Source organism: Paramisgurnus dabryanus, chromosome 1 (genome assembly GCF_030506205.2).
Source record: "Paramisgurnus dabryanus chromosome 1, PD_genome_1.1, whole genome shotgun sequence".
NCBI lineage: Eukaryota > Metazoa > Chordata > Actinopteri > Cypriniformes > Cobitidae > Paramisgurnus > Paramisgurnus dabryanus.
This window is the reverse complement of record NC_133337.1, coordinates 30,146,630-30,171,060: the sequence shown is the minus strand read 5'-3', so window position 1 is coordinate 30,171,060 and position 24,431 is coordinate 30,146,630. Positions and strand designations below refer to the sequence as shown.

General features: G+C 36.5%; 2 protein-coding genes across 2 annotated transcripts in view; both read left to right on the top strand.

Annotated features, from left to right (window-relative positions):
* The window catches only part of mdm1 (Mdm1 nuclear protein), a 26,023-nt gene extending 5,836 nt beyond the window's left edge, over nt 1-20,187 (top strand). The window contains exons 3-15 of the mRNA XM_065285001.2: nt 1-24; nt 334-468; nt 1,509-1,685; nt 2,019-2,167; nt 2,284-2,380; nt 6,505-6,531; nt 11,499-11,692; nt 11,768-11,956; nt 12,044-12,186; nt 15,228-15,334; nt 15,414-15,645; nt 18,483-18,551; nt 19,391-20,187. The exon at nt 1-24 is cut by the window's left edge and continues 281 nt beyond it. Coding sequence (XP_065141073.2) covers nt 1-24; nt 334-468; nt 1,509-1,685; nt 2,019-2,167; nt 2,284-2,380; nt 6,505-6,531; nt 11,499-11,692; nt 11,768-11,956; nt 12,044-12,186; nt 15,228-15,334; nt 15,414-15,645; nt 18,483-18,551; nt 19,391-19,500 — 1,653 coding nt within the window. The 3' untranslated portion in view covers nt 19,501-20,187. The remainder of the gene's footprint in view (nt 25-333; nt 469-1,508; nt 1,686-2,018; nt 2,168-2,283; nt 2,381-6,504; nt 6,532-11,498; nt 11,693-11,767; nt 11,957-12,043; nt 12,187-15,227; nt 15,335-15,413; nt 15,646-18,482; nt 18,552-19,390) is intronic.
* Nucleotides 20,188-21,231: 1,044 nt separating this feature from the next.
* il22 (interleukin 22) lies at nt 21,232-23,454 on the top strand. Its single transcript, XM_065290119.2, has 5 exons — nt 21,232-21,540; nt 21,763-21,828; nt 21,938-22,087; nt 22,729-22,803; nt 22,913-23,454. Exons 1-5 carry the CDS (start codon nt 21,406-21,408, stop codon nt 23,003-23,005), a joined length of 519 nt encoding a protein of 172 aa, XP_065146191.1. The 5' UTR covers nt 21,232-21,405; the 3' UTR covers nt 23,006-23,454.
* Nucleotides 23,455-24,431: the final 977 nt, after the last annotated feature.

Sequence of the window (24,431 nt, the reverse complement as noted above, 5' to 3'; positions counted from 1 at the left end):
AAACAGGGGCATGCAGGAAACGGAGTGAGTTTGATTAGAAGTGAAGGTGTAAAATTTGAAGAATTGTTATATTGTGTTAAGTGTTTCCCATATGCTTGCTATGGTTCAAGTAGAGCCAGCGTCATGCCCGTCAAACAAAGCACCACAGATTCATAATGTTTACATTCAGAAATGAATGTAATGAACTATAAGAAATAAAGATGACACAGTTAATACTTCAACTGATTTCAAATTTTCCTTAGCATAAACAATTAAAGTTGTAATATAGTTGTAATTATAATAAACAAGACACTTCCATTACTGCAGTTATTCAGAACCTTTGTTTAATATCAGGTGAACCATGCACTGCGAAAGCGAGCAGGACTGAAATCAGGGCGACAGAAAAATGGTCGCTTGAACTCTGAATATCAGAGACAGTTCATGTGGAAAACACCCGTGGCCGCTTCACCCCTGCTGGCTGCACAAGAGGTACCACCGTGCATTTTTACCTACACTACAATTTAGTTTTGCACAAACTTGTAGAGTGCATGCCGGACAAATCTTTTGTCAAGAAAAGTTTTTTGGAAATAACAAAGGAATTTAAACGGAAGCATTTTCACGGGCCTCTGACTCCCTGTACATTCACTACATACATTTACACCAGTTAAACCTGTTTGTTTTTTCCATATGCCGTTCTGTCTACATTGGGGAAGTATTGCAAAAAACACTTGCATATTTAAAGTGGTGTTTTCCATAGTGTATTATTCAAAATAACTTTTAACATCATTCATGAGATGTGCCTAGTCCTTTTGTATTATTTGGATAGATGTTCAGAAACAGCATATGTAATAATCTAAATATCTGATGCCTTAAAGGTATAGTTCACCCAAAAAGAACATTTCTTTCATCATTTTCTCATCCTCACGATGTTGTAAACCTGTATGAATACATTTTTTCTAATGAACACAATTATTATCTTTTTGACTTCCCACTGACTTCCATAGTAGGAAAAACAAATATGATGGAATTCAATGGGTACCGTTAATTATATTTATATAATTATATAATTTTATTAAATTATCTTCTTTATTGTTTATCACAATACTTCCATAATATTTGTTTTCCTACTATGGAAGTCAATGGATACGGCAGCTGTGTGCTTACCATCATTTATCAAAATATCTCCTTTTGTGTTCATCAGAAAAAAATAATTCATACAGATTTAGAACAACATGAGATGAAATTTTTTTTGGGTGAACTATCCCTTTAACATTTTTGGGGATGCCTTTAGATGGCAGTAGAGAGTTATGCACGTAACTAGATGGTGTATTATTTCAGAACCTTAATATTGATAAAGTTGTACTTAATTGATAATGATTCTGAATAGAAACAGAAAACTAACTTGTTTTAGTAGTAATAACCATTAAGTTTGTTCATTTTTTACAGCATTACAGCATCCACTATCACTTTAAGTGTGTCACGATCACTGGACTTATTTTGATTTTGTTGTGTTATTTCATGTATTTTAGATGTTTTATAAGGACAATAAAATCATCCCACCCTTTAAGTCCAACCCAGTCATTATGGAAAGTGAGTACAGGAGAAGTTTTAAAGGATCACCTCCGCCCAGACCTCCTCGCTTGAGACGAGATGTTGAGCAATGTGAGATCCCACAGCTCCTCATGGAGAACATAACCTCAGATAAGGTACATATGAATGCAAAGTACAAAAATGTGACTTAAATTTGTTATTAAGAGAAATAGGAAGTATTTAAAATATTTTATTGTTTACATCGAAACATACCATGTCAAACAGTCAAGAAAAGTTTTTTGGAAATAACAACGGAAGCATTTACACGGGCGTCGGATTTACTGTACATTCACTAAATACGTTTACACCAGATAAACCTGTTTGATTAACGTGTATGTTTTTTCCATATGCCGTTATGAGGAAGTATACATTTACAAATACACTTGCACACCTAAAGTGGTGTTTCCTATATCTAACTGTACTTTTTGCCAAAATGTCCACCATACCAGAATATGAGAAGGAAGAAGAAAAAGGAGAGGCAGAAACTCGGCAAAAAGTCAAGTACCGAAGAGGAAGTGAGACATCCACAGCAAGGGTATCAGAAACAGGAAGAGAGTTCACCCTGTGCCCCGAGAGACCCTTCACACAAAATTATAAGGTGACTGTTGTCTCCTGATACAGGAATAAAAGAAAGTGTCGCTTGTGTTTATCCACATCGCCACAAAGTGAAAGCATGCATCCCACCCTAAGATTATTTATCTTTTTGTCACACAGGAAGGCGAAAACCGAATACAGGTCCAACTTTCGTTCTCCATTGCAGTATTCATACAGAGATGGAGCTTGGGTGAAGAACAAAACTGCACAGTTGGAGGTTAGCAGGAAGTAAAAAGCAGGAAAATAATAGAAAGAGTCTATGAGAGGAAACATGTCAATAAAAATGTACATTAATGTATTTAAGAGTTAATAATAAGCATAAAGAACTATTTACCCCACTATAAGCCTACAAAATAGACAGAATTTAATATTTACTAACAAATTTTAAAGGTGAGGTGTGAAATTTTATCAATGTTTCAATACTTCTCTTATTCCTACTTAAAGCGACACCATGTAATTTTTCAGCCTTCATAATAAATTTTCAAGACCCTTGTGATAGTACATTAACTTTAAATAGGTTGAATGACATGTCTACCATAGCCTGACAGGGTCTGTATCGCTTTTACTCGTACTTTAAAACTTAGGGTTTCGGGTAGTAACCAGAGCACAAAAAAAACTACAAAATTCGATTTGCTTTACGGCATACGTCACTTCCTCCACACTATTTTTTTTACGTGAATTTTGCTGGAGGCTACTTCAGGAGTGTAGAGAGCAACTTCTATTGTGTGACTCTGTGGCACCGTGTTAGTGTTACAGACCTATGACACGGGTGACCTGGGTTCAATTCCCCTTTAAGGCAATATTTTATATAAACTCACGATCTTGATTTATACATAAATGCGATCTTCTTTATAAATGACGGCGATTATCTTGCATATAGTTCCTTGTATTCAGATGCTGCATTCACGTGTTCACGTATTTACCTTTCTTTTACTGTCTATGGACTTTACATTACAATCCAGGATGCTATAGCAGTCAAACTTGCTCAAACTCACACAGTGTAAAACCAAACCATATTCATTCACCAATCAGATCCGAGCTTTCTCTCTTCTCTCTTCCTCATTTGCTGCGTTCCGCTGTCACTCGCGTGACGTATTACAAAGCAGCAGACCTAAACACATCGGTTTAATTGGATTTGGAGCGACAATTTTCACACAAAAATCCTGGTGGCGAGGGAGAGAGGGACGATGCAACAATATTTGTTTCGAAAAAGGCAAGGAAATACTTCTGGTCGTTTCTCAATTGGAAGGCTGCAGCCTCCGGAGGTCAAATATGCAGGCTGCATACGTCATCAAGCCTGGTTTATTAAAGTAAACTGAGCTTTACATTCGCAAGTCATAAGCATACTGCAACAATTTATGATTAACTAAGTATAATAGTCAACTTTATAATTGTTAATATTCTGAAATAAGACAGTCTTGATGACGTATGCAGCTTAGAAATACGACATCCGGAGGCTGCAACCTTCAGATTGAGAAATGGCTTCTGCCACGACGAGTTCCTCATCAGAAAGTTGTAACATGACTGCGTTTCTCCCTGATGCCTCAAAATGTTGATCGTTTAGCGTTTAGTTTTAAGGTTGGCCAGTTCTTTTCCTTTGCGACAGTGCTGCGGCGCGTGCGGCCTCTAGGGGCGCTAGGCGTGAAAAATACATGTCTAGCGCTCCCTAGTGGCCAAAAAGTTCTGCGGTGTGCCTTTAACTCATTCCCTGCCAGACATTTTTTTTTAAAAGTTGCCCGCCAGCATTTTTTTTTTTTTGATTTTCACAAAAGTTTAGCAAAATGTCTTCCAGGAAAATTTTCTTCTAAAAAAATATAAACATACAAATATATCAAATGAAAGAACAGACCCTCTGATTTCAAACAAACTATAAACAAACAAAAAACAAACAAAACAGGAAAAAAACATTTCTTCCTATCTATATTTTTTTCTCGGTTTATAAACACTTAAATATGGGTATTTTGCTTCAAAAATACAATATTTTTAGCAAAAGGCTGAAATAATTGCATTTTTGTGAAGGAATTTAGTTAGAGATCAGATTCAAAATGATTATCAAAACATACACAGAGTTTAAAATTAGTAAATAATTTTTGCTTCATTTTTTAAAATAAATTGGGTAAATTAAATCTTGTGGATAATCGATGTATTACAGATTACCATAAAAACTATTTTTCATGCAAATGTTTTCTTTCATTTGACGAAATAACTCGTCAATGGCAGGGAATGAGTTAAAGGTAACATTGACAGAAATGCAATAAAATATACATAACTATATTATCAGTGGTGTATAAAGACCTTACAAAATGACCCATTATGTTTTCATTACCACCAGCCACGTTGGAGGCGTCAAATTCGCGTCTACCGTGTCTAGTATGCCACTTGAACATTTTGAGTTTACTCGCTTCATTCTCGATGACTAGAATTTCACGAGCAGCTTTCACGCGTGAATGAAGTGAGTGGCATACTAGACACGGTAGACGCGAATTTGACGCCTCCAACATGGCTGGTGATTCACGTCATGGGAGGGGCTTCTGCGACTCCGCTCGCTTCCTGTAATCACGTCACTACTAGAGCAAGCTCCTGATTGGTTAACACGGCACGTTTTTCCGCCAAAGTAAACATTTTTCAACTTGCGCGTTTTCGGCGGCAATGCTCAATTTGCGCCATTCACATGAACTAGACACACAAATGAGGCTGAATCACGTCAATCGAGCCGCACTAAACGGCTCATTCGCGCCCCGAGACCTCCTTCACATTGACTTAACATTGAAACCACTCGCGTTTGACGCCTCTACCGCGGCTGGTGTGAACGCAGCATTAGAATGAGACGATTTTATCTACATACACCGCGGGTCCCCTTATATAGAAGTCGGCATTTTGTGCCGCCATGTTTCATACAGTAACCCTAAAAATACAAACTGCTCCATAGAGCGTGTTTCATCACTACGCTGTCTGAAACGACGACAACATGCGTTTTAAAAGCGAGGGATGAGCTGTGGACTACAGGTCTTCTCGGGTCCAAAGAAATGTACCCAACCGAAATGACCTGAATTACTTTTTACCCAAACCTGATGTGCATAAAAAGTTTTTTTTAACTCTTTCACCGCCAGCGTTTTTTTAAAAAGTTGCCAGCCAGCGCCAGCGTTTTTCATGATTTTCACCAAAGTTTAATGCCTTCCAGAAAATTTTCTTCTTTAAATATATAAACATACAATATACCAAATGAAAGAACAGACCCTCTGCTTTCAAAAAAAAACAAAAACGTTTCATCCTACCTTCACTGGTTCTTTTGTAATCAGCTTTTGAATATGGGAACAAAAACACCACATTTTGAGCAAAAAGCAGAGATAATTCCATTTTTGTGACGGACTTTTCATAGAGATCCCATTCAGAGCGATCTTTAAAACAGACACGGACATGCAGCCGCTTGCCATAGGGCAATACTTCGGGTTTAAAAAGTTGCGGAAGGGTGGATAATAGCGGTATTGCGGAAAGACGGAAAATCTCGTCATTGGCGGGGAAGCGTTTTCTCTTAATTGACGAGATATCTTGTCAATGGCGGTGAAAGAGTTAAAGAAAGACCAAAACCGAGAAAATTAGATCCGAGTTCGACCCAGTGTCAGTTTTTTTACCCGATTAGACCAAGGTAGCCGCTAAAATGTGCATTCAAAATTGATTGACAGATCTGGCTCAATGAAAATGTATCTACTGCCAGCCACATAATGTCGCAAGCACTCTTGGCAAACAGAGGGGGTGTTGGAAAATGACTCGATGCACACATGCATGATAGTTTGGGTCGTCTCAGGTCTGTTCGACAAAAACACATTCATTTTAAATTACCAGAGGCCGCTTATATTATACCCGACCTGTGTCAGAGGCACACGGGAAGTTTTTTAGCCCCGAACCCGCTCGGGTTTGGACCTCGGATATTTATCTAAGTGGAGCCGTGAAGACCTCTACTGTGGGCCTGAGCCGTTGGTTACAGTTCACAATCTCACCTCTAGATGCCGCTAAAATCTACACACAGCACCTTTAATGTGCAGGAACAACTACAGAACCGGTCAGGTCAACTTGTTTAGTTTTGCAGTATGATTGGTGACTTCGGTGGTGAAAAAGTAACAGACACACTTCAACTTTAAGAAGACATGGCGGGGTAATCATCCAGTTATATAATAAAACTGGGGTGACGCATGCAGCACATCATTATACACCAAATTTGTTTGACACCACTTCTTATAAACAATTTTGATTGGGTTCACTACATCACATCATAGCCTAACATGTAAACATGTTAGGAAACCTGATCTGTCTAATAACTGGTCTCTATGATTAATCTTGCAGGAGTGTGAACACTGGTGGTATAATGAGGTAACTGTCCTGTCTGCTCTGCATCCTCTCAATGAAAGAGACCTCCACATGCTTCTGTGTACAGTATTGTATGTGCTTTGTGTGTCGCCTCTGCAAAAGTATGACATCACTCAAAATCAGTCTTTAGTGGACCTAAACGAGTGTGTGTGCGTGTGCATGTGGTACAGTATGTCAGGCATCGATATGTTGTCTGTCAGCATTCTTTAGATGGAACTTACAAGGTGTCTGTGGTTTTGTTGGTTCTTTTGTTGCTTTCAGTTGTCTGGTAAGCCTGTAGTGACTTGTGGCTCACTTACTCATAACATACAAGCATAGACTAAAGTAAAGCTTTGAAGTGAAATAGTAAAAACACCTGATTGCCACGCATTCATTTAGCGAACTCTTTTATCTAAAACAGCTTGATGTTTCAGTTACGACAACAATTTGTTCCTATAGCTCAGTAAGCAGCAGGAAGGTTGTAGGTTTAAATCGCAGGAACACACACATAATTATAAACTGTATGCATGGTAAGTCACATTGGATGCATGAATGCAAATATTAGTGGTGTCATAATAATACATTTTAAACCTAATCTGAAAAAAAAATGCACATCTAGAGCAAAAGTTAAATGCGTTGGGAGGGATGAGCTGTGGATTAAAGCCCAATTTGTAGTCGTGCGTAAGCTCTACGCCGTAGGTTATCCGTAGCCTCTGTGTAGCTCTGCGTAGCCTGACGTGCACCTTGCAAAATTTTTAACAACGCATCAGTTCTACGCGGACTGCAAGCGCTGTGATTGGTCCACCAGAACCCCTCCTGTCAGGTAAAAAAACTGCGTCATAGGTATTTCCGTTTGCGATGGTGAAAACAAAGATGGGCCAAGTTGAGTTATTTAACGATAAATAAAAATGTATAAATGAAAACCGACATGTAACTTACCTCGTTGCGATTACGCCGTAGGACATACGCACAATTATAACGAGCCCTTAAAGTTCAAATTATGGTAATTTTTTTATGCGTACGTGAGTGTCCGCATACAGTGCGCATGACGCAATTTACGTCATCAGAAGAATGCGCGTGTACTGTACATGCATCACCGGATTTTGAAAAGTACTGCAAATTGTTGCAATGCGCATGTATCAAATGCCAGTGCACATGTTTGAGTCAAATAAACTATGCTCCGCAAGGGACGTGGGTTCGACTGTGTGTGTACGGTACGCTCGCGTATACTTAAAAAACAGACTATATCCAAAGCTTAAACCGTTGGTTGCAATTCACGATCTCATGGCTAAATACGCTAAAAATCTTCACAGTGGACCTTTAGGCAAATATGTGCAGGTACATGACCCTGATTTCACAATGCATGTAAACAGGATTTAGCTTCGTGTCATGCGAATTTTTCGCTCAAGGTGAATATTTTCAACGTGGGCGAAGACGCAATCGAGGCGAATAGCACGTGTTTTCGTGGCAAACACGCCGTCCATATCGCATCATTCGCATCGCCCCACACGTGGACGTCTGATTGCGTCTTTGCATTGACTTTGTATGTTATCTACTCGCACAAATCGTTAAACTCGTGTTTGGTGTAAACCCAAAGTAAAAATCTGTTATTGAATTATACACTTAATATAGAAACTGCGAAAGTAAAAACTTGTGTTACATTTATAGTTTCTGCGGACATGAAAAGAGAGACAACAAGTTACCTTTAGACAGATTTCCTGCATGTTTTTGGCAGTCTGGGTGATGATGTCATTGCCTGCGAGTAACCTGACAAATCTCAAATTTCCATGTAAACACAGTTTTATTGGGTCTCATTCACTAAGCATGCGTACGCACAAATTTGTTCGTAAAATGTGCGTACAGATATTTAACTAACAAATCATGATTCAACAAAAACGTTCACACTAAAATTTATTTTAAATGTATGCAAAAACGTAAGAACAACTTAGACCACATGTACGCAATAATCATGAACAAGGAAAAAATATATAAAATATATAACACAGATATATATTATAGGGCTCTTGTTCCTTGTTCATGATTATTGTGTACGTGTGGTCTAAGTTGTTCTTACGTTATTGCAAACATTTAGAAGAAATTTTAGTATAAAAGTTTTTGTTGATTCATAATTTGTTAGTTAAAACGTCCGAATGCATATTTCACGAACAAATACGTGTGTACGCATGCTTAGTGAATGAGACCCATTGTGTTTGTCATGTTGTTTTGCATGTGATTTTTATAATTATCAGTTTTTTATAGGTATACACATATTTTGTGCATGTAAATGCACTCACTGGAGTTTCAATCCAAATGTGAAGCGAATCTCTTCAAAATTCGCAAAAAAAGAAAAGCAAACAAATTAGGGATGCACCGATACCGATACTTGTATTGGCCTCGATACCACATTTTCTAAAGTACTCGTACTCGTTAAAAGTCCCCCGATACCTGGAATCGATACCACGGTCTGAGAAATGTCTATGTTTGAGCAGCGTGTAAGGGGTAAATGCCTCTTGTGTTGTCCAAAGAGGCAGAGTTTACAACAAACTGGAAAACTAGTCCTTGTTTTTTTTGTTAAATTATATGATTTAAATGATTATATTTAAATCATGTTTTTTTATTGAGTACTCGGTATCGGTATCGGCAAGTACTGAAATGCAAGTACTCGTACTCGTATTCCAAAAAAGTGGCATCGATAAATGAATGTATTTCATAAAATGTCATAAAACTGGGGCCCCCCTGGCACCATCTCGCGGCCCCCAGTTTGAAAACCACTGAGCTAGACGATTAGTCACGTCACGTGGGTTTAATGTTCGCTAAGTCCGAATTTATTTGGCAAATGTGCCTCCATCTCCCATTATTCGCATTTACTCAAAAGTCAAAAACCACCTCAAGTGAGTGACTTTTCCCAAATAAAGGGTTTCCAAAATGCACATAAAATCGTGTGAGGAAACCCAGCTATTGTGGCAGTGTGATACAAAACGGTAATGTGCTGTAAAACACTTTTGCAGTGCCTCTCATCCAGTCATCCTTGTGAAAAATAACTTGGTTTTACTGAAGTTTAAAGAAACAAATAAAAATGGTTATAACAAAATAACCATGATTTTACTACAAGAACAATGGATATACCATGATTACTGTATTAATTTATTTTCAGAATGGCAGATTTAAGGAATTTAACTTAACTGTTGTATAAAGTATAATAATTACTTGAACTGAATACTAGTTAGCAGGTTATTTTTTCCCAGTTTGAATCTTTATTACCATAACTTTTCTATATCTTTAGTCTTTATACAATGTCATTAATAATCTTTAATAGGTAGATTCATTGCAAATTATAAAAAAATGCTGACAGAATAACTTTGTAAAACAGACATGCTTGATTTGAGGTTATTGTGTCAAATATGCTTTGATGCATCTCCAGTAAAACCTCAGTAGAACCAAAAAATGTAAAAATGTTTTCTGAATCAGCGCTTTAGGAGAATTGCATGACTGCCTCCTCACACGCTTGTCTTCCATGGCTTTTGTGGTAAACGCCATTGCACGTGAAATGATATTGAACAAATACTTCATTTATATAAAGTTATATATGAAGTAAGGATACTTAACCCTTTCCAATTGTGATCATGTCTGTGAAATCCAGACTAAAGTCTCATAATGGAATATTGAGATAAGGAGCATCAAAGTTTGATTTCACTGAATGATTTCAATCTTTGACATGATCTTACTCTGTAGATATTAAAGATATCAAAGTTATAGTTTTACTAGGGCTGTCAAAAGATTAATCGTGATTAATCGCATACAAAAGAGAGAATGTGTGAGCATAATATATTTGTGTGTGTATTGTTTGTAATTATTATGTATATATAAATACACACATGCGTGTATAAATTTAAGTTGAATTTAAGTTTAAAAATGTTAATATTATATATGCATATCTATCTATCTATCTATCTGGGTGTGTAAATATTCTTAAATATGTAAATTTATATATATATATATATATATATATATATATATATATATATATATATATATATATATATATATATATATATATATATATATATATATTTATATATTTTATTAATGCATCGGGATGCACCGATACCACTTTTTTGGAATACGAGTACGAGTACTTGCATTTCAGTACTTGCCGATACCGATACAGAGTACTTAATAAAAAACATGATTTAAATTTACAGGTAACAGCTTTAGTCATATAATTTAACAAAAAAACAAGGGACTAGTTTTCCAGTTTGTTGTAAACTCTGCCTCTTTGGACAACACAAGTGCATTAACCCCTTACACGCCGCTCAAACACAGACATTTCTCAGACCGTGGTATCGATCCCTGGTATCGGGGGACTTTTAACGAGTATGAGTACTTTAGAAAATGTGGTATCGAGGCCGATACCCGATACCAGTATCGGTATCGGTGCATCCCTAATATATATATATACACACAAAATAATTACACACATATATTATGCAAAAACAAAATTTTATTTTGTATGCGATTAATCGCGATTAATCTTGTGACAGCCCTAATTTTTACAGAATGTTCTTAGCATCAAGTAGGATGATTTTATGTAGTGGTAAAAGCTGGGTTTTAACAGACATGGTCACATATAAAAAATTTTACCCAGCTCTAATATGAACAAAATATGAAGGGTTCAGATTTAAACACCACCCCCGTCAAAAATAAGATAATGATATTAACCAAATGCTCTCGGCATGTAACATACGTTCATTAAATACTTTCGCTTCAAATCTACTTAATCCCGGTCCTTCAGAAATACAAAAAAAAAAACATGTCAGACGCACTTAGAGGGTTTTGCATCTGAGCTCTTCATATAGAACACTGCAGAAATAAGCCCTTTGTTTTGTTCATGCTTAGTACAAATTATAACAATTTTACTCCTTTCTAACATCACCGAACCATAAGCACAATTCTTTTAGTGTAGGCAGCTAAAATCTGCTGTTCCTCCTCAGGTGCAGGAACTACGCGAGAGGGCTGAGGCCTATAGGAAAAGGGCCCGGGGGACTCATTTTTCCCGTCAACACTTTAACCAAATCATGTCGGAGAACAACTGGATGTGGGAGCCTTCCAGCGGCACCACGTCCACATCTTCTGTCCTATCTGAGTGCTGCAGCAGTCCTATCATAGAGGCACTGGACTTGGCCAGGTTGGAGCGAGTCGGTTTCATGTTTTCAGCAGTATTTATCATTGCATGGACCTAATCTTTGGTTTATCTTTGTAGTCCTGGACCTTCTGCTTCTGTGGCAACCAGCAGGAGAAACTCTGCAGATGAAATGAATCTTCCAGATGGTCCTACACTCCCAGTACAGAGAAAGTTGGCCTGGGATGAAGAAGCACGACCTGGAGAGAGGAATAAGGTGGAGGAGCTCGTCGAAGATGAGGAACCAAATGTGAATGGGAATGTTAAAAGGTACGTTCTTGTAGATAATATACCAAAGTACCTAACAGTGTCTGTCAATGCTCACAATGCTGTGGTTTATGTTGCCATCTTATCTAGGTTGCAGGTTTTGGAAACTGACTCATCATCAGTGGTGGAAGGGTCTGAAGGTTCTGTCAACGGGGGCAGACTACCAACCCCCAAACTAAAAACCACGCAGAACCTGCAAAGAACTCATCATGACCGCACAACTCCGTCAACTGGTAAGCAAACATACTAGACATCGCATCACATCTTTAAAGCTTAGGCCACACGTATGGCAAAACACTTTGTAATTGTAATGTAGTGTCATTTGAATAAAGTTGATTTTATGGCACATTTGGTGCGTCTTTTTGCATCGTGCACGAGTTTCACTTTGAACCACAAAACGAAGAACTCCAGACATGTCAACCTTTATTCCACATAACATCCGGTCTACACGGGACTCTAAGTTCCACAGGGTCTATGCCGGAAACATCAAAGCTCCCGAACATGGAGCAGTCAGGTGTCAGCGTGACGTATGCTTGATGAATTTAGTAACATTCAGTGAATATTCATATTAATATATATTCATAATCTGTCTAAAGCTTAACTGTTGTCTCTCTTTTCATGTCCGCAATACCTATAAATTATTATTATATATATACAACTTGGCCAGTCGCTATAATTACTTTATCGATTTATCGCACGATTAATAAACATGACCTCAATGATTATTTATTTATTTATTTATTATTTTGAGAGGCAATATATTGCCACAGTGTTTACATGTGTATTTGTTTGGATAGAAATGAATGCCATTGAAATTTAAACCGATCACACTGCCTCTGTCATTCGAGCATGATGTCTGTTTCGGAAAAGTGCCACACGCAGTCCAGGGTCCGTGCACACACACGCACAGTAACAGGTGAGCAGACAGATGAAGAGAAAGCATTACACAAGCTGTAATTTTATGTTTTGTGTGATAAATGCACACAATCTGAAGAATAAATCTGACTGCAATTGCTTTCAAAGTTACAACCTGCAACTCCGTGAATGAGATGAAGAGATAAATGAACGCAAACGAGAGGGAATGTCGACTTTGTTTAAAAACAGATGCAACCAAAAGTGGAATCAAATAAAAAGTAATCTGAAACAACCATAACACCCAGTGTTTAGATCTGAGGTGTTACACAAGATATTATAGACACGACTTCTCGTAATGCCGCATACTCACAGATATGATCAGACTCAACCGTGTGCAGTCGTAATTTATACTGAACAATGACTATTAATGTAATTTAAATTTTAATGCAGCTCAAACAATGACTGGTCCTACACATTTTATAATATTTATTTAGTATATTTCTATGTTCTTACATTCCAATTTTAATGTCTTAATATTCTCAAAAAATAAAAGACTTGCATTATTATAAAATGTTATTGTTGTTATATAATCAGTGACATAATGGTCTTAAAATTGCAATAATACAGATTATCACCATATTTCTAATTGCCTTATGAAAAGTAGCAAGCGTGCCGCACAAGCCCTGAAATGTGAAGCCAAAACGTCTCGATCGCCCCCCAGGACTGGTCCCAGTATAGGTCATAAAGCCCGCCTCCCCATGTTATTCAATGGGACTTGGGACCAACTAAACAATTTAATTACACTTCAATGATCTTGTTTCCGAAGCTGGTTTCTGTCATTTATTGTAGTTTTTATCACGCTGATGTAAATTCAAATGTTTGTTTTAAAAATAAGTTTGTGTTTAGTTAGTTACTTAATGATATAAAAACGGTGGTGTCACGTCATGATTGACAGCTGTGATATCGTGTGATATGCACATTCTGCGAGAGCGAGGGCGGGGCCTTAATTTCGCGGCTTTACTTCCTGCTCACTATTGCGCATGACTGGTCCCGAAATCGCTACTGCGTAGACTCAAGACCCAAGATGTCAGCGCCGTATCAGGACACTGGCGGCTTCACTTTTCACCAATGGAAAAGAGCGAACAGGCGTCGTCCATCTTTTTTTACAGTCTATGAAAAGTAGTGACAGGCTTATACAACAGCATATACAGATATACGACTACAAACAAAAGATGATTGAGAACATCACAAGTTGTTTTTTATGTGATAATGAAAAGGCGTAATTGTCGATTATTCACCTTATTTTAATTGCAAATATTATTGTGAATGAATAAACTTTACATTGTTACATGTTACAAGTTTCTAAATGTTTTATAACTTTCTGTAAAACAGCTGCATGTTAAATTTTAAACATCCAAAATTAATAATATGATGTAAATAACAAATAATTATGTTATGTTGTTAGTAACGCTGGGATGATTAATCGTGCAAATGCGCGTTTTCTGAATGAATGAATTTTAATAAATTACGGCGAAGTGCCGCCACATCCAAACGCCAGATGGCGCTCTCATGCAGAAACACAATTTGTACCACAGAAGAAGTACCAAACGCTATTCCAGAAAATGCCTATAGACGGTTTCAGCAGTAACAACATAAACAAGCGGCGTTCGTGGTCAACAGGTAACTTCCGGTAAACTCAGCTAAGAATAAATAACAGTTTTAAAGTAGTTTATTTATATAACAAGCAAAATAAACACGTAGATTACCTAGAAAACCAAAACATTTGTTATTTACGACGAGGAATTTGTTCAAGAGTTCAGTTTAGCAACTAGTCAGACCATTAAACAAACAGAAACCGGAAGTAAAGTTTTGACCAGACGCGTAATCGCGTCACCGCATGTGCGTCCGATGAAACCGTCTATAAGCATATTTACATCACTGTTCTTCAAATTGGTTCAGGTATTTTCATGATTACAAAGAATATTTTGAATGATTTCGTTTAACGAGTGTTGCGTTTTTAAATGCAAGTTGTAAACAACTCAGACCCGTAATGATTTTGATAAGGACTTCCTTCTGATCAAAGACCCCTAGTAAACGCACAAGCTGTGCATGAAACACAAAATCAGACTCTTGCGATTCAGAATCGATTTCAGACAATTATTTTTAATGGGAAACGCAATGCATCATCACAGCCCTAAAAACTAACAGCTAAAGGTCACGTAAACGTATCTTTTTAAATTTTTAAATCTCTGATTCACCACTGTATCTGGCGCCCAAACATACTGGCAAAATACACAGAAATGAGCACGAATGTACAGCTGTAATTGACGCTTTTGCGATTATGTAATTGTTTCATGATTTGTTTTAGATGAATTTTGCATAAAGGACATTTATTAGAAATAGCCTGAATTCTTTTTAGGAGGTGCTTTACTGGTATCCCCTCCAAAGATTAAGGATTCCTCCTGGAAAGCTCACTCCCCTTATGGACACATCACAGACGGATCTCCACAGCGAACGCATGGCAAGGTACTCAAGATGATTTTAAATCAAGCAAATAATATCTCTGATTGTAGCACAGTGAGATTTTAAATGTCGTATCGCAAAGGCCATGAATGGAAGCCCACCGCACTCCTCACCAGCTGCAGGCCTGACCACTGTAGATCCAATTCCCATGCGTGAAGATGCATCGTCTGAGGAGGAGCCGGAATTCTCCCCTAATCCAAGACAGGTCAAGGCATCGCTCAGGACTCCAGAAAGACAATGTCCCAAAGACATCATCTCTCCACCTGCCAACAGAATCCAGGGCACATTGAGAAACCCAGAATTTCAACATAATGGTATGGTATGGTATTATATTTATGATTTATATATCATGAGCAATCACACTCAAACTGTTGTGTCAAGTAATCCACTAATAAATCGCTTTATTTGATCGCCAATCAGCGTAAAACAGCAGACAATAGGCACGCAAGTGAGTCATTTACCAGCAAAGTGAGTTGAGGGAGGTTAGGTTACCGCCAGCAATAGGGGGAGAATAATCTAGGTCAGTCTCCTGACTTCTTTTTTTGTGTGTTTTTTTCCGCTAACGTCAATGCATTATATCAGTAGTACTGTTCTTATAGACAAAGTCCTCATGCTACCTGGACCAATTTTCCCTTGCCCTCCTGGAGTACTTCATTACATTTGACACAAAGGGTTTTATCACAGACTTTATAAATCTGGGTCTCTTGTTTCTTGACTTTGGTTCCTGGATAGCAAGATACACCTTTTGACCGTTGATTACATAATTTTATAAGTGCGTCTATTTGTATGTAAAGCATTTGAATGGTTTGAAATATGTGACACTTCCTGTAAAAACCCAGCTTAAATCTTTTTTAATGATTTGTAGTTTTATACAAAAAATGATCCTACATAATGTAAAGAAAACTATGTGAAAATATAACCTTGATATCTTTAATATTGACTTAAAAATATGTGAAATCAAACTTTATATCATCATTAGTTTATGAGAATCAAACTTAATATCATCATTAGTTTATGAGACTTAATGCTGCATACACACCGAATGCGAAGCATCGCGTTCTTCGCTCTAGATTACTCGCGGGATTTAACTGTCACGCAAATTTTTTGCTTTAGTTGAATATTTGCACGAAAATGCGTTTGAGGAGAATAGTGTGTGTTTTTGCGCAATCGCGCCACCCAAATTTTTGCATCATTTGTATCGCCCTGTGTGAGTTTGCGTCTATTTGCATCGACTTTGTATGTAATCTACTCATTAAATTTGCGTTTGGTGTGTATGCCCCATTATGCTACGTACACACCAAACATGAGGCATCACGTTCCTCGTCCTAGATTATGTGCGGGATTTAACGTTGTGTCATGTGAATTTTTCACTTGAGTTTAATATTTTCAACTTGCGCAAAGATGCGTCTGTGGTGAATAGCACATTTTTGTGCAGTCGCGCCACCCAATTTGCATCATTCGCATTACCCTGCACAAGTTTTCGTCTTTGCATTGACTTTGTATGTAATCTACTCGTGCAAAACATTTATTTGTGTTTGGTGTGCATGCCCCATTATGCTACGTACACACCAAACATGAGGCATCGCGTTCCTCACCCTAGATTACGAGCAGGATTTAACTTCGTGTCATGCAAATTTTTGCGCAATTGCGCCGCCCAATTTGTACATTCAGATCGCCCAACGCGAGTTTGCGTCTATTTGCTTCTTTCCATTGACTTTGTTTGTAATACGCTCGCACAAATGGTTAAATGCCTTGCGTTTCGTGTGTACGTAGCATTATGGGGCATACACACCAAATGCGAGGCATCGCGTTCCTCGTCCTAGATTATGTGCGGGATTTAACGTTGTGTCATGGGAATTTTTCACTTGAGTTGAATATTTTAAACTTGCGCAAAGATGTGTTTGAGGTGAATAGCACATGTTTTTGCGCAGTAGAGCTGCCCAATTTGCGCCATTCGCATCACCCTGAATGAGTTTGCGTTTATTCGCATCTTTGCATTGAGCAAATCGTTAAATTTGCATTTGGTGTGTATGCCCCATTATGCTACGTACACACCAAACGTGAGGAATCGTGTTCCTCATCCCAGATTACGTGCGGGATTTAACCTTGTGTCATTCAAATGTTTCAGTTGAGTTGAATATTTTCAACTTGCACAAAGATGCATTTGCGGTGAATAGCGCATGTTTTCGCGCAATAGATCCGGCCAATTTGTGCCATTCGCATCACCCTGCACGAGTTTGCGTCTATTCGCATCATTGCATTGAGCAAATCATTAAATTTGCATTTGGTGTGTATGCCCCATTATGCTACGTACACACCAAACGTGAGGCATCGCGTTCCTCGTCCCAGATTATGTGCGGGATTTAACCTTGTGTCATGCAAAATTTTCAGTTGAGTTGAATATTTTCAACTTGCGCAAAGATGTGTTTGAGGTGAATAGCGCATGTTTTAGAGCCGGCCAATTTGCGCCATTCAAATCACACTGTGCGAGTTTGCATCTATTCACGTTGTTTGAATGTAATCTACTCACGCAAATTGTTGAATTCGTGTTTGGTGTGTACGCCCCATTAGACTGGATTTGTGGTCTTAACCAACAGGTATTTCATAACTAAACATACACCATACATTTTTTCGAGTGTTTCTAGAAATTGTGCTATTTTTAAATGTGCTGTGTTTATTTACAACCACACATTCACAACTTCACAATACATATATATTTACATCGCAGTATGGCAGTACTTACAATACTGGTTTGTGTTCATAGTATCACTTTCCAAGAATACTAGATACAATAGCTAAAGTGTGCATGTGCCAGCATCTCTTAATCATAAATTATCTATTCAGATATTAAGGAAGATGTCAAACAAATGCAAGACGCTGCATGCACTACTTAATCCAAATATTTCTCAATCTTTAATTCGTTTTCTATGACAGGTGGATAATTATGACATTGTGGTATCTGACTCATGCCAATTGTTGCTTTATTTCCAACCCAGAAATGATACATTTTATTCAGTTACATTAACGCATTAAGCGTAACCAGCCATGTATAGAAAGTGGAAATTTCACGATCAGGTAACATCAACTATAGTATTAGGTTCTTGTAAACCACCCATTTGTGATTACAGTGTCCTCTTTGTGTCAAATACAGGTAACCTGGGAATTTTTCGGCCAGAACTGTTTGCGTTTCCTGAATCTGACTCTGGTGTGTCAGACAATGGTAAAGTCATCTTATTATCTCCGATTTTGCTACATTTAATTGCCGTCATGTAACCTCAGGAAGTTACTGACAGTTATTTCATGCTTTTATGTCTATCAGAATCGGTAAGGACGGAAAGTAGATCAGCTTTTCTTTTAATGTGTGTTGATGACCAACACATACTTTCCTATACGTGGTTACACTTATTGTATTGCTACACTGTTCTGGACATGCATGTTCACTTTGTTAGTCACTTTTTGGAAATAATAACACTAAAAGATATTTTCATAAAATTTTTAAGCATGCAGCAAAATTATTTCAATTAATCAACAGGTTTTAAACATGAGATGTTTTGTCCTTAGATAGCTTACTGTATATGCACTACACGGACAAAAGTATTGGCTATCTTAGTTAATCCTACAGCATATAATGATATTCTAAAGAATTGTGTGCTACTTATTTTATAGCAAAAGTGGGTTTTATTTCAACATAACAATACCTCCATGCACAAAGCAAGGTTTAAAAAGAAATCAACATCACAACATCACTCAAACTCATCAGTGATGTGTAGACAGGGTCAAAGTCATTTCATAACTGTATAATCTACACAGAAATACCTCCTGACCCAACTAGGGGTTGAACCAGGGACCTTCTTGCCCTGAGACAACAGTACTCTGTTTGAGTTGGCTACTGTGCCACCCCAAACATCTTTTTTAGAAGGGGCATCCCAGTTCTTTGGTCTATATAGTATATATTTCTTGAGCAAAGAGAGCTATATTGTTAAAAATGATGACATGAGCTATTAGTAAAAAAATTGTCGTTAAGTATTTTGTCTTTCTTCCTTCTTTGTATTAATACAGATGATAAGATGTCTCAGATCTCATCTAGATCAGCCGCCTCATGCTCCATGGCATCTGAGGTCCTGAGCCGGGCACAGAGAAGGAAACAGGAATTTTGGGGAAAGAGCTAATATGCCAAAGCTCATGGATTTTTACTGAAATGTAAAAACTTGTACTGGCCATTAAATATTATGATGCATTTAAAATAAAAAAATAGTTATTTATTTTGTCTATTTGACTACTAGACCACTTTTATGTGGTCAGTCAATGGTTTTGCAAATAAAACAATTTCACTCTGTCTGCAAACTTGTTTTAAAATACACTTTTTTTGTAAAATGAAAGAGAAAATTTGCTAAGAAATAAACATAATTAAAATAATCTTGGCATGTATATATAATGCATTTGAATACATGAATACATTTTAAAATAAAAAAATAGTGCTGGGCAAAGATTAATCGCGATTAATCGCATACAAAATAAAAGTGATTTTTGGCATAATATACGAGTGTGTGCTGTGTGTAATCATTATGTATATATAAATGTACACACATTCATGTATGTATTTAGGAAACATTTACATGTGTGTACGTATATTTGAAGAGTTTTGTTGCAAAACGAGATAACTCCGTTTTTAACATTTTTGTCAAAACATGTTTATTATTATGTTATCATGTTATTGTTTTGTTTTATGTTCCTACTTAGCTGTATTTTTTAAGTTATGAAGGTTTAAATCAAAACAAACAAACTGCAGTTGAATTGATATTAATTGGAATGCACAACCAAAAAACGAGATTTCTGAAAAATAAAAAACGGAGTTATCTCGTTTTGCAACGAAACTCTTCATTTATTTATATTTTTATATGTTATATATATATATATATATATATATATATATATATATATATATATATATATATATATATATATATATATATAAAAAAATTGATATATAAATAAATAAAAATCTAAAATGAATATATGTATGTGTGTGTGGTTAAATATACATAATAATTACACACAGTACACACACATATATTATGCAAAATATCACATTTATTTTGTATGCGATTAATCCCGATTAATCCTTGCCCAGCACAAAAAAATAGTAATTTATTATGAATATTTGACTACAACACTACATTTATGTGGTCAGTAAATTTTTTTGCAAATAAAACATCTCTGTCTTTAAACTTGTTTTAAAATACACTTTTTTTGTAAAAAGAAAGAGAAAATTTGCTAAGAAATAAACGTAATTAAAATAATCTTGGGCTTCTGTGCATGTATATATAATAAATTTGAATACATTAATACATTTGTATCCGAACAGCCTGTCAACTCTCGTGAATATGCGGCTATTTCCTTGTTTGCCAGACTTTTGGAAAACCCTGTGAACGCATTACGCAAGGAGCCTTTATTGCAGTTATCCTTACTGTACCAGTCACAGGTTTAATGACGTGCTTCCATAAACATCCTGAGGCAGGATTTTCAAGCAACAGTACGTTTATGATGCAATATTTGCCTGTTGCACGAGTTTATGCATCTTCCAGACTTTTCGGTGTTGTTTTATGAACAGGAAGAGGTCACTTGAAAAGTGTCCCAGCAACATGCAATCCACCCGCGAGGGAACTGTACACAATAAAGACGCGGATATTAATTAATATTTCTTGTATTAGTCAGCGCAGGGAAATTCACCGGAAGGGCTGTCCACTTCAAACCACTTCACCGATCCCATGTCCTTATTGCAGCAATTATCTATTTTTGTCCCCATCTTGCGTTATGAGTTTCCGATGCAATCACAACAGTCAGCGAATACGAAGCATGGTTATTCAGAGATCCGCTTGACCTGATAAACTCAGGTGCTGAGGTTGGGGGGGAGAGTACGCCAAAGGTAAAGAGGCGATACCACAGTGACGTAACTGCAATATGTGGACCAAACCAGGAGAATATAAAAGCATCACGACATCACTCGAAATCAAACCTGCGGAGAAGATAAATCTACACAAGAGAAAAGATCACAGGACGTCTCTGCTTTCACTATGAATTGCGTTGCACTGCTTGCTTTGATGTGCTGGTGCGCATTGTGTGGGGAGGCGATGCACCTGATGCGTCCGCGCCCCTCACCACTGGACAGCGCCGCGTCCTGGAACAACCTAAATGTGATGACTAAAAAAGTAAGTTTGATTTGAATGTAATTCAGCTTGTTTTATTCGTTAACGTTTTATTTAAAAGCTTTCATCAACAAAATTAAGAATAAATGCGCTGCTGTTTGATTGATCTTTAAACACATTTAGATTAGTCAAAACACATGGATAATAATATAATATTGTTCGGAATTTTTTTTTTTTTTTTTTTTTGAAATGCTTAATAATAACCATGCATATTAACCCACACAGGCACAAAGCAGTGACAGAGACCACGAAACCCGACTGATTCCAGTGATAACCAGCGAGATGATGAAAGTATGTGTTTAAATTAAAACACCTTTAAATAAATTGTTTCCATGTAATGCCCTATCTGTTATTATTTTCAGTTATAAAAGATGTTGACTAAATTGATTTCTCTATCCAGCAAGAAGACACGTGCTGCATCAACGCAATGATCCTTAATTACTATCTAGAGAACATCCTCCAGGAACATCCCACAGACAGGGACTACCCGAGTATTGGTTTCGTGAGGTCTGATCTGCACAGGATCGCAAAAGATTTGGAACCACATTGTGTAAGTTTTAAATGTTTTTGTTTGAACCAGCTTAACGACCATTATTCGATTTTTACTTGATGAGAAGTAGGCTAGTTTAAAATGTTAACCAGGTTAAGGACCATTATTCGATTTTTACTTGATGAGAAGTAGGCTAGTTTAAAATGTTAACCAGCTTAAGAACCATTATTCGATTTTTACTTGATGAGAAGTAGGCTAGTTTAAAATGTTAACCAGCTTAATGACCATTATTCGATTTTAACTTGATGAGAAGTAGGCTAGTTTAAAATGTGGAACAGCTTAATGACCATTATTCGATTTTTACTTAATGAGAAGTCGGCTAGTTTAAAATGTTAACCAGCTTAATGACCATTATTCGATTTTAACTTGATGAGAAGTAGGCTAGTTCAAAAAGTTAACCAGCTTAATGACCATTATTCGATTTTAACTTGATGAGAAGTAGCCTAGTTTAAAATGTGAATCAGCTTAATGACCATTATTCGATTTACCTGATGAGAAGGAGTTTAAAATTGTAAACCAGCTCAACAATCGTTATTCGATTTAGCAGTTACTTTCAAATTTTTTGAAAAAAAAAAAAATAGTTTTAAAACTGAAATAACAACCGTTATTCTTTTTATTTACAACGTTCTTTTTATTTACAGAAAAAGGACTATTCAGAACATGAGCATGTTAAACAATTCACAGATAAATACAGAAAAGCGAGGGCTTTGTATGGGGTAAGTTGATGTTATGTTTTTTTTAACTGTTTTTTATTTTATTCAATTTATTATTTATTTATTTTTGTATTGTGCGTCTGCATGCCGCTAATATCCGTTTTTACCTCAGGATGTGACAAAAGCTCGGAACAAAGCAGTCGGAGAGACGGATATTCTCTTCCACTACCTTTACGAATCCTGCACAGCAAGAAAACGCGTTTGAAGCTCTCATCATTTGTACTTGAATATTCTAAAATGTCATTATTTCAATATGCAAAGAAATATTTATTATTGAGTTATTTATTATAGCCTATATATATTTATTGAGTGTTATGTCTCAGTCTTTTTTGTAAATGACATGGAAATGTTTTCATGCCGTGTATTGTAAAGTCACGCTTGTGGCTAATAATTTTGTGACTGACTTGGGCTACACATCCTAAGCCAGACCACTGCTAAGTAAATGCATTATAAAAGCATTGTTAAAGACGTCAGTTTGCTTAAAAATAAACTTTTTTAAACGAAAATAAACGAATTATCTATATCTTGCAAATGCTCTGAAGTATATTATATATTGTTATATATTAATATATTGTATTTTTTACAGTTGGTTTATCTTTATGCATTGAGATGTATTTACGCTTTATTTAAAATAAATAAAAAAATTAAAAAGTATCATAAAATTGTTTCTGATTATTTCACTAAATTTCAACAATTACTGCAAATTATAACTAACTAAATTTGTTATTAAATGAACTTGCACAGTTTGGAACATTAAGGCTTTGCCATAACAATAAGCTACCCAATCATATTAAAGGAAACTTTAACTCACAAGGTTTTATTGGGTTGTCATCACATGTACACTGTAAAAAAACCTTGAAGCACTTAAATGTTTAAGTTTAGCCTAATTTCAACTTTTTTTGACTTGTTAGAAGGAATTTTTTATAGTATTGTGAAATTCCCCGGAAAACACTCGCAACAATGGACATCACAATCCATGCTGGCTATTATATGCAGGTGAATGGTTCTCATGACACCTGTTCAAGGTAAACAGACCTGTGCGCACGCGCATGTTTCATGAGAAATGACGGATTGCACAGCCAGCGGGAATTTACCGAGTCATGTTTCCCTGTGTCTATTGTGTGACCGGTTCAACGCACGCGCACAAAACCCTGGGAAATTTTCCAAAAATAGCAAATGAATAAACGCAAGTTATCTCTCTCTCTATCTTAACTGTCTGGGTATTTTTAACTTTCACCTTGATGTTATCAGATCTTGTGGTTGAAATTGCTGCCCCGGTAGCTGCCACAACTGATATTGGAAAGCTTTGTTTTCTCTTGATTCATGACTCAGAATTTGAAGGGCTCCACAACTTAAACTCAGTGAGGTTACGAGACTTTGAAGTTGTACATTGTCGCTACACCTTTCAAATCGAGCAATATCAAAATGTGGCTATTTTTGTGAGGAACAATTTTTTTTTTAAATACTATACTAATATTATACTTTTGAAATAAAGTTCCTGAAATAATTTAATTAACGTAGGCCTACATTGGAGTTTAAGTGTTGTAAATATGTTTTAATTGATTGTAATGCATTGATAGTTTTGAAAACTAACACAAAACATCTTTTCGAAATGCTTATAATTCACTTAA